General features: G+C 41.0%; 1 protein-coding gene across 1 annotated transcript in view; it reads right to left on the bottom strand.

The window, feature by feature from the left end:
• The window catches only part of COL24A1 (collagen type XXIV alpha 1 chain), a 154482-nt gene that overhangs the window by 121172 nt on the left and 12991 nt on the right, over positions 1–20319 (bottom strand). Inside the window, exons 3-7 of the mRNA XM_068952617.1 lie at positions 18578–19863; positions 9428–9481; positions 6507–6560; positions 2440–2493; positions 240–293 (exon numbers count right to left, since the gene is read on the bottom strand). Coding sequence (XP_068808718.1) covers positions 240–293; positions 2440–2493; positions 6507–6560; positions 9428–9481; positions 18578–19863 — 1502 coding nt within the window. The remainder of the gene's footprint in view (positions 1–239; positions 294–2439; positions 2494–6506; positions 6561–9427; positions 9482–18577; positions 19864–20319) is intronic.

Here is a 20319-nt window from a genome sequence, read left to right as displayed (position 1 = left end):
TTCAAAGGACTCCAACTCAAGCACCTGTAATTTACATTCTGCTGCCATGATCTCAGTTCATTTAGTTTCAATAAAAGGTTTTGCACTGATGGCCCCGGAGCCTGACACATTTGACACTGTAGCAACAGCCAGACAAAAGTTTGTGTCCTTCCATTATCTCTCAGCAACGAGACTTCCATCTAACAGCCACAGATTTGAGCGAGGGAGGTTTATAGGAAAATAGAAACAGAGTATCTTACCTTCTGGCCTTTGATCCCAGGTGGGCCGGGAAAGCCTATTGGGCCTGGATCACCCTGTACAACAAAACGGGGAGAATCACTGTGTTTCATTGGAACGTGACTCAGGGCCATAAACATGCAGGACTTCATGTCTTCTCTTCATTTGTGGATGTTTGGGATGGAAAAGTAGATAATTCTATTTTTATCAGGCGTGGATTTATTGGCTTAGAGTTAAAAAATGAAAAACGGCTACAGTTCCCCCACTGATACTAGCTGGTGTAGCATGTGTGCTTCTGCATCATGTAATGTGATCAAATCACTGCTGGAGCAGACTGTTCATAACCTCAGAACTTTTACTTCTGGCCAATGTAAGCAGGAGTGAAGAAGATACAACAATTATCAAGACAGTCATTCCCTCAGAAGTGAGTGATTTCACCACAAACTAGTATATTTTTTAGTTACTATTTATTAGTTAGTGTTATGTCCACAGTCCTCAGATAGAAATCAGGATGCCATTGTGCTATGTGTCGCAAAAATTATAACAGAAAAGACCTGCTAATCTGTGCAAAAAGATATGAAAGATGGATATAGGTAAAGGTGTTATGGTAACATATGGCTACTCTCACTCAGATTCCTTAAACCTTGCAACTACATGACAGCACACAAGAATGAAAACAAGAGTATCTTGAACCTGAGGGAGTTGGAAAAAGACACATTTTCTTATGGTTGTTGCTCTTGGAGAAGGAGGGCAGGGTATCCCAGTTCTCTTTTCTCAGCACAAGACTGATAGTAAAGAGATTCATTCTTTTAGGGTTAGTGGCCAAATTCAAATGCAGCGGGTCAAAGAACAGATCCTGGAAGTGAGTTAACATCAAGGCGAGTTCAAGTCCATCACTTAGGCTGCAGAAATTTGACTTGCGTGAAAGAGCAATTTAAGAATCAAAAGAAGGCGTGAACTAGAGAAATGCCCATTTTTGGACTATACCACTATCTACAGATACTCATGTGAGCTTGAGACTGTTTATCAATGTATCCGTGGCAGCTTGGGCTCTGGCCAGAGAATATACCTAGAATTTCAAGTGGACACGTATAGCTTCAATCACTATGATTAGATTGCCACAAGTACAAGTCAGCTAGCTTAAATAACATTGCCATTTCTACAAAAGCAGCAATGAAATTTCTTATCAGCACGCCCATAGACACACTCTGAGTTTTGCCCTGTCTTTGATCCAGTAGTGCTTTAAAATTGAAAAAGTATTTTTGTGAATCTTACCGTTTAACAAATTTTATGCATAAAAAAAGAATCCTATTTCAGGTACACCCGCAGCTAGCTAGAATAGAGTTACTTGCTAATGCTTGCTTCATTAAGAGCATGAGTCCTAGATTCTTAGAGTGTTTTATACTTAGTACTAACTTTCCACAATTTAACTACTAGTGCATGTTCACAATAAAATTTAGCATAAATACAACCTATTCTAAAAATATATAGTATTGGCTAACTTATTAGAACGTAAACATGCCATTAGATTTTTAGCATTAGTACACTAGCTTTAAAGTGTCAAACAATCTGTGGATTTGCAATCTAAAACTGAAATAACCATAAGCTTTCAAGCTTTCCATTCTAAATATTTATACCCAAACACTTTGGGAAGAGAGAGCAACTGCAAATTTGGCTACAGAACTTCTCTTCATCTTAAGATGAACTAGCAGGAAAAAAAAAGAATCTCTGAAGCATACAGACAAATGACAGACATGCAGCATACAGACTCAAGCGAGTCTGTTAAAGCGATTAAATATGACAGTACGCACAAAAATGTGTGCACTAGTCATCACCAAATTTTGTTTTTCTTATGTCACTTTCTGTACTAATGAAAGATACTTAAGAAAACTGGAAGCTGTCTGTACTTTATCGTATCACTGTAAATAGAATTCAATTCAATAGAATTCAATTTCATGATTCTAGAAGTTTTTCCCTTCTAATTTTCTTACAAATGAAATCAAATGCTTAACTGCAGTTTCAGCTTTGATTATTATTTTGCATTTGTCTCTCGTTCATTACATCACCTGTGTTTGCACTGGTCAGTCTAATATATGTGTCAAAATACACCATAGTACATACAAACCATTGCTCTAACTGTCCAAACTTGTGTGGATGCAAAACAAGGCTTCAACAAAAGAATGGGGCAGACAAAACGTGATCCTGCAATTAAGAAAATATTACCTTTTCTCCACGTTTTGCTTGTCCCGGGGAAAATCCTGGATCTCCTTTAGGGCCCTATTGCAGAGAAATCAAGCCCATTAATACCAGCAGGGAACAGAGATTTTAAATTAGAAGCATGGTAAGAAGTATTTTCACCATTAGAGCAAAAGGAAGGGGAAGGTTCATATAAACTGTACTTGTTAGTACAGATTTGCTTTCTAGTAACTTCTTCAGTAAAGAACTATAACATAATACAACAGTGAGTTTACATTCAAATGAGATTTATAGATTTTATGAGATTTTCTTAATTTCATAATTTGTCAGAAAAATAATAAACCACAGATTTTAATTATAAACTCTGTTCCGATATAGTTAAGTTGGTGTGCCTGTATTCCCAGTTATAACTGAACGTATGACCTGCTCTTTGCTTACCTCTGAAAGCCTGCTTTATCACAATAACCTGAGAGGAATATCAATAGAGTTTGCAGTTATTTAGATTTCTGCACAATTATGTTTTACATTCCTTTTCAATCTAAACCTGTTTAAAGCTGTGGTTAAACTGTACCCAATGTCTTGAAACTTCTCATTCATATCAGCAGCTTAGCTTTCCACAACAGACTTGCACATCTCCACTGTATAATTTAAGAAAATCATTTTCCATTGAAGTTACTAGTTTTTTTTTTTTTCCTTCTAAAACTCTAATTTCCAGAGTTTTTAACAAGTGTCCACCCACAGTATAGTCTCTTCTAAGGATCTGAGGTACGGCAGGCAAGCAGATACCATCTTTTTTGGTAAAAGTGCTCCCACTGATCAGGATTACAACAGGCATCTCACGTAAAACGCTTTCCCCAGGACTCCACGTCTTCCCAATACCACATATTTGCTCAACCCAGTGTAATATCGCTCCTGTCCCACCTTTACGCAGCACAGGCCTCTGAGCTAAGAGGGATGGCTGCAAAAATTCAGAAAAAAGCAGACGAGCAGATAATTCCTCTTGCAGAAGTTATATCGCCTGCATCCAAGCCTAGGAAGGAGACGGACCCTGCGGCGTTGGTCTCTCCTCTCCCCGAGCATTACCATAAGCACTGAGGAACTTAATGCTACGTTATTTTAATCGCAAACAAAGATTAGGAGACATTAATCTGGCCCTGTTCAACCTCATTCTGACCTTGCTTAACTGGAGCTGTTGAAATCATAACGATTTGCCCTGGGCCGAATTCGTCATAACCAGCAATACCAGTCTCCCCAAACACTAAGAAAAGCCACCAGATTCAGCCATGCCGTGAGTTACTGACCCCTTCTCTCAGCTACCTGGGAACGGCACGTCCCCGAAACGGCGGGACGCTGTGGGAACGCAGCGTGGAGGCCTCGCTGCCAGGCCGCCAGGCGCTGCCGGGCCGGGGCTCCCCGTGGGGCCGCACCGCGCTGCCCGGGCCCGTCCCGCCGCCGCGGGGGAGCCCCGGCATCGAGCACCGCCGTGGGGCTGGGCCGGGCCGAGGCCGGCGAGGGCCCGCAGGGCCCCAAGGGCCTTCCCGGGGCGCTTGCGAACCTGCCCCTTGACGTAACGGGCCGATCCGGCCTGCTGACCTAGCAGCTCTGCTGGGACCCAGGCAGCTTCCGGGAGCCACGGGGCACCGGCGAAACGCGGGCGGCAGCGGGGGCCGCAGGGTGCTCCGCTGCGGGCAGCTCTGCCATCGCCCGGAGAGGAGGCACGCTCCCTGCCCTTCAAGAGGCGCGAAGACGACTACCTGTGCCTTCAACGAGAAGGGTGTGGGCCGGGCACCCTGAGGACAAACTGGAAGAGCTGCCACCCTTGGCTGGAAAGCTCTAGTTAGCCAAGCAGCGCCCAAGGGGGCAACGCTCGCTGCTCAGAGAGACGCACACGATGAGCAGCACGAGCCTGCCTGGCAGTCAGCTGTTTTAGACCTGTAACATACATGGTTTTCATCTGACACGCTACTGGGTCTGATCCTCCTCTTGCGCACGCTGCGTCAGGTCGAGAGTTAGGCCACTGCAGCTTACGCTTGTAGCTGTGAGGCCACTTGAGCAGAAACTAAGCTTGCTGAATCCTGGAAACATTATGGCAAAATGAATCTGTCATGTTGACCTGGTATGTCAGGCCACACAGAAGACGGTTCTTCGGCGTTGTAAAAGTTACCGGAGCATTTTCCAGTGGATTTACAGTTTGGTAGGTAAACTGCTATACTCCCTGAACAACTCCAATCTGTCTTCCACTTCCCTGTCCAGCAGGGGCATATTAAAATAAGGGTGGTAGTAAAATTTTGGTCAGTCTTTAGCCAGTTAAAACACAGGCCTTCTCCATAAGGTACCCACACAGCCTTTCCCTTCCTCCCTTTTGCCTATAAGCATAATTAATTCAATGTTACTTTTAACCTTAAAACAAGCAGCCAGCATCTGCAAACTAGATTTTCTTGAAATAATGCCTTTTTTTTTTTTATTATAGAAAGTCAGGAATAGAGATAAACCTCGTGCATAGTTTTAAGTGACTTTAAAACACGTCACCTGTTTATCAGGAGTTAAATGCTGAGGAGCTGCAGCTATCAACTGGAACTGCCAACGCACACTTAGAGGCAGAATCTGACTCTCAGCTGGAAGTGGTCAGTAGCAGAAAACTAAAAGGATATTAATTAATGTTGTTCCACACTTCAAGTAAGTGCATAAGGGATGCTTCAGCATAGCAGGGAAAAATGCATGTACATCAAAGGCAGAATAAAAGCATATGCTAAGTTACTGCCAGAAAATTGCTGTGACTTGTCTACTATTTTTTTAAGGTTAAAAAAAAAGTTTTTCATTTCAGCTTACACAATTAGAGCAAGTCAACTTGTTGTTCATAATTAATCCTTGGTGAGCACCTGGCTCATTTCTATGCAATTAAAACTGTTTTAAAAGATACTTAAATTACATGAGTAATTTACAGTCATTAGTTTCTGTTAGACTGCTAAACACATAGTAAATATATACATACATATATACGTGTGTGTGTGAATACACACATACATTATATATAATGTATAAAATTGCCTTCTACTCTTAAAAGCATGGAACTAGCTAGAGAACTGATCAGAATTATGATCTAATGGAGGGGCGAAATACATTATGAAACAAATCTGAGGAGTAATTGATTGCAATTATTTTCCTAGCAATATACTCTGTTATACAGCCTTCATAAATATTCTAAACATTAATTGCAAGTCTCTAAGTTTAGATGTTCCCATAAAACTAGATAATAATAAAAGGACACAAGAAACACAAAGCTACATTGCTTCACAGTGTCTAACATCATAAGCTTTATTACATGCCTTTTTATGACCTCAAGCCGTTTTTAACACCTGTCATGACAGGTCAGATTGCTGCCATAAGGAACTGCACTAAAACAAATCATGGTTGCTTTTGTTTTTTCCTAACACATCTATCAAATGGTTCAAGATAATATGAGTTGAAGGCATTTTGCAACTGCACAAATCTGTCAAATCTATTTAAATGGCCTACGTTACACAAGTTGGAAAGGTTTTATTTGAGCTCCCTGATCTAGTATTTTTTTCCCTTTGGTTTTAAATATCACATCCATAAATCTACTGGAAATTATTCCATTATATAAATCAAGTCATAATGCCTGAAATATTAGTGCATTTAAATACGAAAGGTCAGGCACTGGCAAAAAAAGAAGAATTTATGAATAATGACTCAATCTTTTTTTTGTTTGTTTTTAATCAAGGCAAAATGTTACTGCAATTAAATGTTTATTCTCATTTAAATACCAGTTTATCAAAGAGGCTGGGCTGATTTACAGGAACTCTTTTAGGAAGCACAGAACACTTGCATGGATAAGAGTTTCCAGGTCATCATTCTGCACACAGACAGGTTTTTTTTTCCCCCCTGAGAAAGCAGCTCTTTTGTTTTGATCTGGAGTTCAGTTTGATTAGTTACATTTAACTTAAAACTGTTTATAGTTATGGTCTCCATTTGTAAACCAAAGAAGGCCAGTTGCCGCTATTATATGAAACAGGTCTATGCTTTCCAAAAAGTGATTAGGAAGTTCACATATTCAGTATGGATAAATAACTCACCTTTGGACCTGGCAATCCTGGCAAACCTGGATTACCATGTGGTCCTGGAACACCCTAAAAATAAAAGGAAAGGATTATTCCGTAGCCCACTGAACAACTGAGAACAGTTTGCAGAGAACCATTTCACAGTACCATTGTTGCTTTTAGAACCATCAGCTGGAATTCTCTATGGATTCTTAAAAACAAAGACACAAACAAACAGCCCTTCTTCCTCAAAATTAAAAGTGAAGCTAAGCACTTTCCTTTCCATTAAAAATCTCAGTTTTTATTGTCCTCCCAAGTGATTTCGAACAGGTATTTGGGAGGCAGTCACTGCAATGTCATCCTCCAGCTACAAAATATGGAGGCACGGGAATGAAAGAAAAATTCTGATCACATGCAGAGGCACCCTGTTATACACTGCAAAAGGAAGGAACTGGATCAGCTCTCACGGCCTTCAAAGACAATTCAAAGCAGAGGAGGTTTGTTTACCTCCTCTAAACAAATCACTGCTGACAAAAACCCTTCACCAACCTGATTCTCCTACATCCAGTGTAGGAAATGGGCCTGTTGCTAATACAGTTTGACTAGAACAATTTCAGCACTGTTACAGAAACTAAGAGGAACAGAATGGGGTATCAGGATCACCTATATCTCATTAAAATGCTATCCAGGGTAAGCATCTGTTCTTGCAGCATGCTGCATAACCCCGATTCCTTGAGAAACTGGACATTAGGGAAAATATTTGTCCCAAAGGCTGACACAGCAGCTATTCATTTTCCAAACACAGAAGAACCAAACTAGTGAAATCTCATCCCTGGCAGCAAAGCTTTTGTTGAATTCACGAAGGCCAAAATTTTACCCAAACAATTCATCCAAACACCAAAATAATAAAAATCTGTTTCAACTCTCTCAAAGTCAGCGGTTTTACAATGGATAAACTCAGAGTTTATTTTTCCATCATATGACTCTGAATTTACCAATTATACCTTGCAGTAACACAGAAAGCTATACCTCTTAAGGGCTTGCTCTCACTAATAATAATGTTGACATAACTTCATAGAAACGCTGATCCCACATGCTGTTGGAGAGATTAGTTTGCACATAGGCAACTTTGGAGGCTCTCAGAGATTTAAGAGAAAAGAAACAAACAGAAAGTGCCAGTGTAGCTACAGTGCTAACGGGGCTCCAAAGACTAGGAATCAGGGGGCACAGATGAAGAAGTGCTGCAACACAGAGGGGCAAAGGCATCCTGGCTGCCTGGGAGTCTTTAGGGGAATTTGGTCTCATTGCTGATAAAACATTGGACAAAGCTGGTCCAAAAATAAAAGTCATCAAAACAGGAATGGACTACGGGGTTACCCATCAAATTGCAGGGATCAAAATCAACTTTCAACAGAAATCTGTAATTCAGGCATCGGTACAGCATCCAACCTGTGTCAGGATCAGATCCAGACCTGAGAAGCCCTGGAGAAGGCCCAGGCAATGCGGCGCTGCCACCTCACTTTGACGCCGCAAGCCACATTTCAAGATCCCACACGGCAACTCATGTGGCAGAAGACAGAAGTTACAGGGCAGACTGATAGTTGTGGAGATAAAATTCGTATCAACACCTGGGCAGCCTCATCTAAACCAAAGATAAGTACCCATTTATGAGGATTTCCTTGGTGTGCGGGATCCTGTCCTTGATGCAGGAACAGAGGCAGTACAGATCAGCAGCGTACAAAGTTGAAGCAGTTGAAGGGGCTGTCAGCTCTGATACAGGAGGGTAATTTGAAAGAGGGACCCAGGAAATGAAATCAGGAAGATATGGATCTGAAGGAACTGTGTCTTCATTTTATACTTTTAAACATTTCTCAGCCACTCACCTGATGCCCACCTGCTCTAAACCACCTGTGTAATATTCTGCCCCTCTCACCTGTGCACTTTCCTACCTGGCCACTCCAAGTTTTGAAAGCCAGCAGCAAAGTGTAGGATGCTCAAGATTGGTTTCAACACGCTCTTGAGCGACAGCCTGTTTAAATGTTCTTTCAAAGGCTGACTCAAAACTCCCACACATCAGCTGAGCCTTCATATAAACTCTTTCCCCTCCCGCTCACCATTTGGCTAGATGAGTGTGCTCCAGCCACAGGCACCACCATGTCCTCAGCTCCCGCGGCCCCAAATCTGACAAACCCTCCCCTGCTCTCTCGGGCTGCCCCTCATGACCCCCCGCCAAAGGGACCCACCAAGTATTTTTAGGCACACGGCTGTGAAAACATAGATTTGCCAGAGAGGATTTGCCCTCGCTCACCACGCCAGTGAGCCCTTGCAGCGACGCCAGCGTCTTGGGCGACGGCAGCAGCCGAGACATGGGACCATGGCATGGGGCAAGGTCCCTGCCTCCACCCGCACCAGGGAGCACCCAGCCACAAGCACACACATGTGTGTATGCTGTAATATCTCTTTTCTTGAGCAAGCATGCAGGCAGATATCACTCCTTTTATCAAGCTGCTGCCGCACAAGAGACCACAACCAATTATTGGGGATTATTTTTCCCTGCCCAGCAGCAGCTAATTCTGCTTCCACCACCTGCGTGTCTGTGGCAGGGATTGCACCCTCCCCCTCCTTCCAGAAATAAAACGTGACCTTAGTTTGCCGAGCAGCAGATGCAAGCAGCATGCAAAAACTAAAAATTAGTATTACAAATAGCCAAAGCTAAGTGCAAACCTAACAGTGCCCTGTGTACACACCCATGCAGAGTTAACTCTGCTGGATACTTAGAGCAGGAAAAAAAATGCTGCTTACCTTGCCTTACTCGAACCTATCTCCCAAAATTTAAGAATCATACACTTTCAGCAAGCAAATGAATACAGCTGAGAAAAATAACATGATTCCAGATGCCAGTGTGATTATCAGTGATCTGCCTAGAGCTACATAAGGAACATAACCGTTTTACTCACCCGAGGACCTCTCTTTCCTGACGGACCAGGTAAACCTGGAGGACCTGGAGGACCCTGGTGATACAAAATCAAAACAGTTGAGGCTAAAACCAATACAAGCACAGTACCACACGTCTAAATCAGACCAGTTCCTCTAGCTGATGACTTTCTGCTTGTGCAGACCTTCTCAGCTCAGTTCCCAAAACCAATTCCCAAACTACAAGCATGTGTGTTTTTAATCTGGCTGCAAATCAAAGATTTATGTTTAGAAAGAATTTTAATGAGGAATTGGAGCCAACAATTTAGATAGTAACTTTTACTTAAGCATATTTGTATTATGGAAAGAGCAGTTCATTTCAAGGACTAGAAACAAACAAGCATAGCGTATAGTAAAACAGAGAACAGGCTAAAATTCAGCCTTCTTAATTAGCATGCTGGCATGCCAAATGCCAATTTAAGAAAATTCAGAGAAGTAACTGTAAAAATTGATACCACCTAATGGAAAAGACAGACAAAGTAGAAGAAACATAATAAACAAGAACAGATGATTGTTCAATTTCCTAATTATGAACTTCTGATAATAACTGGCAGCATGCTCATACTTAGTTTCACTTGTATATAATGAATATCACCCTCTCTAAAGAAATGCAGTTTTTTAAAATGAATGTACTCCTATATATGCTAGCATATAGCTTTTGCAAACACACTAGATTATTAGTCATTGTAAGAATATTATATAGCATACCACCCCTCAGATATCTAGTTATTTTGATTGTAGAAACATTTCCTTTTTTTACATGGCCATTGCTCATTTTCAAAACCACAGGATCTACCTCATCCCACTCAAATAGGAGTGAGAGCTCTAAACTTACATCTGCACTACCTTGTATTATTTTCCTTCCATCACACTGGAGTTCTGAGGATGCGTGGGCTGCACTTTGGCTATTCTTAAGGGTGAATTCAGCTCCCACCCAAATGCCAGCTGAGTCCCAGCTGTAACAGAAGCAAAACACACCCTCTGCAAGGGAAGGTGAGTGTCAAGGAAGTCAAATCTCATGAAGGAAATCAGTCAACATCAGCAGGGAAGGACTCGCCATGCTCTTTCACCCAGCACTCCCCTCTGCTCTGCAAACAGCACAGCCTCTCAGCTGAGGCACTAGGCAAAACGCTCTGAATACTACACTACTCATCATCAAACAATAAAAGCTAGCAGGAATAAGAGGAAAATTAGAAGGGCAACCATGGTGGCTGAAATGGTGAACAATGGTTTTGCAGAAAAGAGACACTGAGGCACAGAGAGACAGATAGAGAAAATCTCTAACAGTCTTTGGAGTGTATTAAGATGACAGCTGTATTTTTAAAAACGTAAAGGTTTAGAGAAGTGATATTGCTTTTTCCTAGGAAAGATAACATCACTGGCAAAGACGGTGCTAATTAAGGACATTAAGCAACGCCAGGCCAATTACCTTCACTTGGTCAGAATACAGACAGCTTTGGACAATTCTGGGGAAAAAAATGTTCTTATGAGGAGGGAGAAAAATAGATATTTTTTCCTGCAAATAATCGTAATAATCTTAGGAGTCTAATGTTTTTTGTTGGACAGAATTAAACTAGATGAAGTCTTCTGTGGCCAAAGACAGGACAGCGTTTCAGTATCCTAGGTTCTGTGAAGACCCCTCTGTGCTCATTAAAGGCAAGTTTGACAGAGCCATGCTGATATTTCCACATAGCCATAGCTCTTTAACTAAAATCATTTAAGAGAACAGTGTGGGTTTTTCATTGGAAAAGGAAAGTTGCATTAAGAAGCATCCAGCTGACATCTGGAACCTCACTGACTGCAGCAGAATCAGAGTTGAAAAAAAACGTCTGTTTCTGGAGCGAGTCCCTGAAACTCATGTGGACCTTCTTGGAAGGCAAATGATAAACATCTATTTTTTCTGGGCTGGTAATTATGCAACTATTGGTGACACTTGCTTAAAGCATGAGCTAACTATACAGGCTACTCAATAAAGATCCTTTATACTGCCTCCATGCCATTTCACCTGTAATCGCTAGGTCAGTAAGAGCAGAAGCCTTGACTCTGAAGTGCTGAGCACTGGTTATTGTCCCTGGACTGTTTGCCTGAAAGAGTCTGAGTGGCCCCCAGAGTGAAAATGATGACTTATATAGCCAAGAAAACATTTTATGAGTTATACTGACAGCTGTTTCTCTAAAGTTACACTGTCATTACCATCACAGCTGTTTGAAGAGAGCTCTGGGGTGGGCTGAGACAGTGCAGAAAGACAGCTCTTTCCTCTGAGGTCCTACCCTGCATCTGCATTTGACATGCTAAGCAGTAATGTGAATTTTGCACTGTAAAGTAATCACTACAATGGAGCAAGGCCCATAAGGTGTTGAATCCTGCTCAATGCATGTTTAATACTAACTGTAGGGCAACTGCCTGTTTATAGTTGGGAATATTGGTATGCGCGCACACATTTCAGTCATGCTGAAATACACACACATTTCCCTCTCCATGTAATTTAGAGGATACAAATCTGTTACAGACCCAAGTAACAAGTACTGGTCTTTAGGTCAAACTGTAACATATCACACTTTCAGCTACAGAGGTTTCCTGCTCACCCTGACTGTATAAGTACTCACTAACGACCTCCTATTTTCCTACAGTAAGGAGACTTCAATGTATATTTCATACCTAATAATAAAAAATTTAGCAGATATACACATGGAAAGCTTTTGACCTGGCATTCACGTCAGGAGAGCTCAAGAAACACAGCTGAAAAGGCACAGAGCGCTCCCACCCTGCCACTGCTGAAGTAATGCTTTCCAATCTGTCCTCGCAAATTGTAAGTTAAGAGCTGCACTTTGTTTGGAAAATTACCCTGGGGCTACAAAGGTATTACATTAAAGGTAATACACTTTTTAATAAAGTGAAATAGTTGTAGAAAGTGTACATTCTCTTGCAAGCTGTGCTACAAAGTTCTTCTCTATCCCTATTTCAGACATTCATTGCACTTCCTTAACAAGACACTAATAGTCAAAAACACATTTTTCCTAATAGAAATTTTAACGTATGTTTATTTACATCCTGATCTTTGTTGCTGATTTACTGAATGAGGACAGCTTGAATATTTTTGCCTATGTGGCTTCTTTTTGATTTTTTTTTTTAATAGCATCTGCTTCCTTTGCAATAAACACTTTGTAGCTACGTTAATTCATGAGTAATGATTTCTCTGATCTAAAAACACAAAAAGAACTAAATCTAATAGAGGAAAATCTTTTTTTCCCCTCTATGTGGTGGGAAAACACAGTCCACTCTCACAATCAAACCAACTCTCAGCAACCCCTAAAAGTAGCTGTTAAGAGATATTCTTGAACTCTGTAGTCAGAGATAAATAATGCTTTCCTAAAGTGTTCTAAAACCAAAGTGAACTGTTGTAGATAAAAGTCTCTCAAACAGTTAAAGTTAATATTATGATCTCTCTAGACTAGGATTCTCCTTGCAGTCTTTCCTTCAGACTAGTTAGACTTCATCTGAAATTTTTTCTCCAGTAGAAAGACCACTTTCTATACAAAAAGCCTACTGCCCTCCCTGTCTGCGAATGTGGGCTAAGAAGCTCACGGAAGTTACCTAACAACAGTACTGCTTTGAAAATATGCCATGGAAATGTCTTACTGACCTGATTTGACCTGCAAAAGGTATCCCAGTTAACCTATTCCTTGATCTTTCCATCCTGAGAAGGCATATTTTAAGTTTCTACAGGGTAACAAACCAAAAACTTCAGTTAACCCCTTCTCATAACATTCACTTACTATAGGAGTAATGTGTTTCAAGGAAACATTAGTAGCACTTAATATCAACAAACCTGGTACTTTATTAAAAGTATTAACAACGATTCCCCTTAACCAAATCACCTTATTCTTAACCTCCAGCCTGGACTCCTCCCTGCAACTCGAGCAACCTCTCAGCTGCAAGCAGACTTAGTACAGCACAGGTCAGTTTTCCATGGAAATGCTTTTCCAACTAATTTTAAGAAGTTATCCTATCCCATATACTTCTCCAACCTGTGAAACCAACTACAACTTCAAACCAGCCTGACTTTATACTGGCTGAGAAGCTACTTACATATATAACACAGAGAGATCCCTCAGGCATTTCTGCAAGCCACAGGAGTCAACTTCAGAGAGTGAGTCAGTCTGGTCTTTCTCAAACCAAGGCATTAGTCATTTGTTTGAACAGCTATTCCTTCAACTATTGTAAACAGTAATTAAGCAATATTTAAGCAATTAAAAGTGTTACCATATTTTTTGCATTTGATGTTTTAACCATTAACAAAAAATAGCGACTTTGTGTAAATATTTCAGATGCAAATTTTAAATTTGGTGTTTTAATACAATCAGTTTACTCAAAACAGGCTGTACATGGTTTCTTTAAAAAAGGTACTGTCCTTAATAATTTCATTCAGCTAGTGAGGGGAGATGACCATGTTCCAAATAATTGTGGCTTGATCCTGAAACGTAAAAGTAGATGTTATGCTTCCAGTAATTCTCACTGCCTTTCAAGTGGTCCCCAATGAATGCCTTGGGGAACTTTCACAGACATTTTCTATTATATTGAGCCCTTCTATAGATACACGTTTTAAACCTGCACCGCCAAAGGTGATAGGAAGCATTTAATTTCCCTAACACAAGCCCTTGAGGTTTCAGAGGTGCAGCAGTCAATGGTGCATTCAGCAGTTAAAACTGCTGCGCTCACTGCGGATGCTGATCCTGAGCTGTTCAGTACCCAAATCACGGCCACTGAAGTTCCTCTTGCAAAACAGCTGTGAAGTTTCTCTCTCTAAAAGCGGTAATCAAACTCACCACATCCACTTCTTTAAAGGAAGAAATTAAAGAAACAGACAGGCTTAATATTAACCTATCAAACACCTAAGGCAGGCAGTCCTTCAGCAAAACAAAACTCCTTACCCTTTCAGCACATCATTGCAGAGCACCTGAAATACAGCCAGGGAAGTAACCTCCAGAAGCAACAGGCTCCAAATCTCTTCTAAAGAAAACTCTCCACCATAGGAAATTCCACTTCTAACACTGCTAGCTCTACGCTACGACATGATTAGCACCATGGTTAGCCATTTTTCCTTTATGGCCTACCTAAAATTTCCTACTACATCTTGCCTTTCTACAAACATGCAGAGCAACTGTCTTATTAACCTACTCTTTGCAAAACTGTAATGTTTGTCTCTTATCTTCATTATTAAACAGATTGTCTTGGCTCAGAGTCATATTTTCTAAAACTACCCTGTTGCTGCAACCTTCTGGAAGCCTCCCAGTTTGCCTCAATTTTTTCTTAAAGCACAGCAGCCTCAGCACACCCAGACCCACGGAAGAGCGGTCCGTCTCTGACGCCCAGTACTCCCATTCACCCATCGAGCATTACAGTGATGAGATGGATTCATTCGCCAGCACGCTTTAACACACTCCAACACTTCTCTCCCACTGCCTAACCGCTCACTTCTCCATCTTCTAGTTGTACTTTTGATTTGTGCACCACTGCACCAAATTTCAGCCTGTCAGTTTTAAACCACCTGGAAGTCTGATGCTGTTACTCATAGTTTTTGCAGCTACTCCCAGCATGCTTTTTCTAGCTTTTTCTTTAAAGCATAATAATTAAATTAATAAACTGAATAAAGTATTCAGCAACTAGCCTACCAAACATGAAAGTCTACCTGCTCTTTCTCTTGCTTCATTTGCATTTCATTTGAAATGATTAAAACAAAAACAAAAACACACACCAAAAAACCCCCCCAAATTTACTTTTCTTTCCAAATGCCCTAGAGCAGGCAGTCACTTTTGCACAATAATTTTTTTTTTTTTAAACAGCCCCCCTACCCCAGTCTCTCTTGTTTAACTAGAATTTCTACAACAGCCAAAGCAATATCATCAACATCAGAGGAATACATATTGCTTTAGGTTATGGATTAAAGCTTTCCAGGTTTTCTGTGCAGATGATGGGCAAACTGCATCTGTTTCAGGTGAATTAAAACATGTTTAGGAACCAAGATGACTTTATTTCTGTTAAGTTATCTAAGCTAGCAGACATCGAGATATAAATTTCTCGGCCTGAACAGGGAATTGGGAAGGTTGTTTGCAGAATTAAAGTGCATGGAAGTGATTAACTGCCTGATACATCAGCCGTGGCTAGGGAGAGCCTCAGCAAGCAACTTCACTCCTCCTCCCAGCCATATCTCCAGATGACTCGCCCTTGCCAACTAGACACCCTAAGGGACTCCACTTCTGTTTTCTACTGCTTCTCCTCCTGGCTAAGCGTTTTCATGATCCAGAAAGCTTTTCCAACAGAGAAAACTCATTTTTCAGGGGAAGCCAAATCCTGCACAGACGTGCCTGCAGATGCAGTCACCTGCCAGCAAGTAACCTAGCGCACCTTTTATGGACCCTCCTTCTGCCAGCATGGCACTGTATGTCATGTTACAGCAACCAGCTTTAGTGCTGTACGATGAAGAATATCACCTTGAAAATTAAATAGTTTTAAAAGACACAACAGGTATTCTTTCATTTATGTTTATACAGCACCAACATCCTGTACAACACAAAAAGGAGTGGCTCATCAGATGAGCGGAGCAGCTTTGCCTCTAAACAGGGGTTCAGGATTAGAAGACCGCATTGTTCCACTGCAAACTTACTTCATGTTCAGAAGGGGATTTTAGTCCTCACAATTGCTAGAATTTTCATCAGGCATAGAAACTTTGAAGAAAAAGGTGCCTTTTCCATATGCTATCCCTAAAGGAAAGGCTGAATCCTGGAGCCCCGTGTGGTAGCGAAGGGTGAATTCCACAGCTGTGGGATCATGCAACACACGGGGCCTAATTACACTCGGCAAGAATCAGTGCCCTTAGATGATTAAAAGCTGCAATGAAGCTGGGGAGCCCGAGAACCACAAAAGCTAGTTACTGCCTGTCAGCTCCAATAGAAAGAACATTATTTCTGCGTTGAAATCCTGAAAAAAGGTTCAAATCAACCACAATATAATGAAAGAAGGAGCAGAGAGAAAGAAAAAGAAAGAAAAAAGGCTTTTCTACGCCTTATCAGGCATAATTTTTATGCTTTATCAGGCAGGATTTTTTGCTGCAAGGGAATGTTGCAAGTTCCTCATTGCCACTTTTTTAGGCTCCCCACTACTTTGTGGGCATTCACGTATTAAAGTGTTACAGCTATGCAGATGAAACCTGCATTATTTATCAGCCCTCTCCCCATGAAGGTAGCAGATTGAGAAAGCAAACCAAGAGCATGCTCTCCACACCAATGACAGCAGCGCACACTGTGCTGTACAAACACCACCATCTAAAATTCTTTACAAAAATCTAGTGTGGAAAAGGTCAAATGGAGACCTTCTCTCTCTTTGGCATCCACCTCTTCTTTGGCAATGCAAAGTGTCAGCTTCTCTGGGGCTCAGTGGGTGCTATCAACCCTTTCATCTGAGCTAGCACCCAGGAAGGTCTGGATTAGCCTCCTGGTTCTGCTGGCAACCTCCTCCATGACCTTGGACAGGTTATTAAATCCTGACCCAGAAAACAGCACAAATGCAATATATTCACGCCCACAGGGCCATGTCTATGCAAGGGCTGCTGCAATCACCTTCCTAGAAGGGACAAGCTTCTGTGTCCCCAGTCTGCAAGATGCATGCATTACCATTTTCTTCGCCTTTCTTTCCTATAAGTTCCTATACGTTTTGAACTCTCCGAATCAGCTATCACCTTTGACACTGTACATATAGTGCCTGTGTCTAGCACAAGCAGATTTTTGCTTAGAGCTTCTTTGAAGCATGTCAGCAGCCATTGCTGTGACCTGTGAAAGAGACTGGACTTAGTTTTCTTGGCTGTAACTGACTGAAATAAAGATGTACAATTTTTAAACTATCTGCTACAAATCAAAACCTTCCATTAGCAGTTATTTAATGTCCTAAGCCTTAAAAATTAAAATTAGCATCATCTTGATGACAGTTAAGTTCTTAGTGATATGTTCCCATGCATACTATCATTAGGGACAGGAAAAAAAAAAGAAGAAAAAACTGGCATTGCATTCAGAAAAGATTAAGCAAAAGCACTCCTGGATTAACTTGAATTACTTTTTAACACATTTTCCAATCCCTTAGCATCTGGAACTTGTTTAAAGTAGAAACTGAACTTTTAAATAGGTTTTCAGTTGCTGATGACTAGCTTTAAGAAAAAAAAAATTCAGTGCTGACAGAATAAGAGATAAATTTACGTGCATATTCAAACATGTATTAGGAGCTACTTGACACATATCAAATTACTTTCCAGTAATAACCACACACACACAAAAAAAAGAAGAGAAGAGCAAGTGGAATTATCTACTTCATACTGTGATTTACAAATTTTAACCAAAAACTAAAACAAGTATTAACTATCATATTTCTCAGGCTAAGCAGGAACTGCTGTTCTCTCTTGCCTGTAACCTCATATATGCTTCTTTTTTATGTACTAGAAAGTTTCTGACCCTTGTGCACACAGAGAAAGGACAAATTGGCTTCTATTAAAAGCACTACTGAGCATCTGCAATTTTTTCAGGGATCTAGTAACTGAAGAAATGACACTAACTAATATAAGAATGTTCTAAATTTATCATTTTACATGCAGGTTTCCATGACCCTGCAAATTGGGGTTAAGAATGGTTTTCTTGGTCTAGAGCCTACTCTTGGTCCCTTCTACAATCATAAAGTTTAAGAGCACTGCTCAATTGAGAAAAGTACATCATTCTTCCCAACAGTCCGTTTGTTCTTTTCTTGGATCAGGTTCTACTTTTGGTAGTGCATGAATTTATCCTGTAATTTTATTAAGTGAGCAGTCTCTGTAATTAGCAGTTACAAACATCTGGCTGCATTTCAAATTAAAAAAAAAAAGTCTGAATTGCCTACCATTTCACCAGAATTGAACATCTTTGTACCCTGCCAGCAACACTTATCCCAAAATTACATGCTGGAAAGAGACATACTTAAGGCAGACAAAGATCTGTGCAGTACAGTCAGGAGAAGCTGCAGTCAGAGCTTTGGCATGCTTTGCAAGGTTTATTTCAAAGACTCTGTTAAATGTACGCTGCTGCATTAGAGTAAAAAGGGTAGAAATGACAACTTACAGGAGGTCCAGTTTCCCCCTTTGCACCTCTGATATTTCCCATTTCAAACATTTTGTCAAGATCTTCATAGTCATAACCATAATTAGCAATATCAATTTCATAACTGCTTTCTGTGTGATAAGTCTCATCAGCATCAAAGGCACCTTCCTCCCACGAACTGAGCTGATTACCCAGCGCCAGGTCAGCAGTAGCACTGTACCGGGTTGTGTTTATGATTTGCTGCTTCTTGGTTGGTTCATCTAAATGCTGCTTTGCCTTGCCCTTTCCCGTGCTTTTGCTCTGTTTTACAAGGGAGATCAGAGAAGGCTCACTTTTTCTGCTTGCATCTTCTGTGGTATTATCTGAAGTATTTGGATACGACACTGCATTTTTTTTACTGATGTTTCCGTCTTCGCTTAGCTCCTGCTGAAGAAGAGGCAGACTGACGCTCTCCTGGAGCTCTGTTTCAGGCCGAGTTTCCTGCAACAGAGGTTTGGCCTCCACAAACTCCGATGCAGACACATTTCTTGACTCCAGGTATTCTGGTAGAAAGTGAATCTGAGCAAGGTTCATGACTGGAGTGTTTGATGCTTCTTTCCTTCTACCTTCAGACTGGTTTTTGTTATCAATTTTTTTCCTCAAAAACATATCCAGCCCATCTGACACGCGTGGAGCTCCTAACAGAGATCGATAGGTTTCTGCTTGGCGACACTGCTGTTTCACATATTTACAATAGTTTGCAGAGGCTGCTGCAGAGGGAATAATATCTAGCTGACATATAACTCCTTCAAAGCTGACAGAGTGAGAGTTCATCCTTCCCAGGGTAAACAAACCATCCAGATCAAACGCCTGCACTTCTGAAAGTGCTTCCCTGCTGTAGTATTTCTTTCCACATTCAGCAAATATGGAGATGGTCTTGTCCCTAACGTCAATGGCAAACAAATGCCACTGCTCATTATGAACACTATACTCAAAGTATACGGGCTGCTTCCCTCCAGTGTACACCGCTACTTTTCTTGGTAGCAACTGGACACCAAACTGCAGTCTACTTTTGTTTCTAATACTGAAAAGAAAAGCATTATTTATGCTGTAAGAGTACAGCCCAACCAACACAGTGAACTGCTGCCCTAGATTTGATGGTAGGACTTGCGTGACGGGGGACTCGATATGTGCCTCTCTAGTCAGTACAACTCCTGGCACAGCTAGACGAACCCCCTGAGGTAGCGGAGATGATGTCCAGGGCACTGCCGTCTCCGAGGGCGGTCGAATGTCTTTTGCAAGGCCTAGCTGGTGAAGGATGTCTATTGCTGTAAAAAGAAATAAAGACATGTTGTTTGATTCCACTTTTAAAATTCATTTCAACTGAATTAGAAGTTTGTTCTCAAGACCCGTAGGAACATATATGCACACAGCACCTTAACACATCTGCACTTCTCAGAAGGTTTACATTGCACACAGCAAAGGCACCTAATCCCTACAGCGAGGCACACCAATCTTTCACATAAATCAAACACAAAAATAATTAAAGTCAGCTTTCCTGATCAATAATTTCCATCTTAAAAAAAGAAAAAAGAAAAAAGAAAAGGCCCACAAAGTGGCCATTGTGGGTTAGTTTGTACATGAAATGGAAATATCCCCACTTGCTGTCCTCAACCTTTTAACAGCAGTCAGTAAACACACTTTCTCACTTCCTTAGTTAGTTATTTGGCTAATCCTTCCTGCCCTTTGAACAGATGAACATTTTTTCATTTTAATTAACTTTT

This window comes from Struthio camelus, chromosome 8, assembly GCF_040807025.1.
Source record: "Struthio camelus isolate bStrCam1 chromosome 8, bStrCam1.hap1, whole genome shotgun sequence".
Lineage (NCBI taxonomy): Eukaryota > Metazoa > Chordata > Aves > Struthioniformes > Struthionidae > Struthio > Struthio camelus.
Note: the sequence above shows the minus strand (reverse complement) of the source record. Positions and strands in the feature narration are given on the sequence as shown.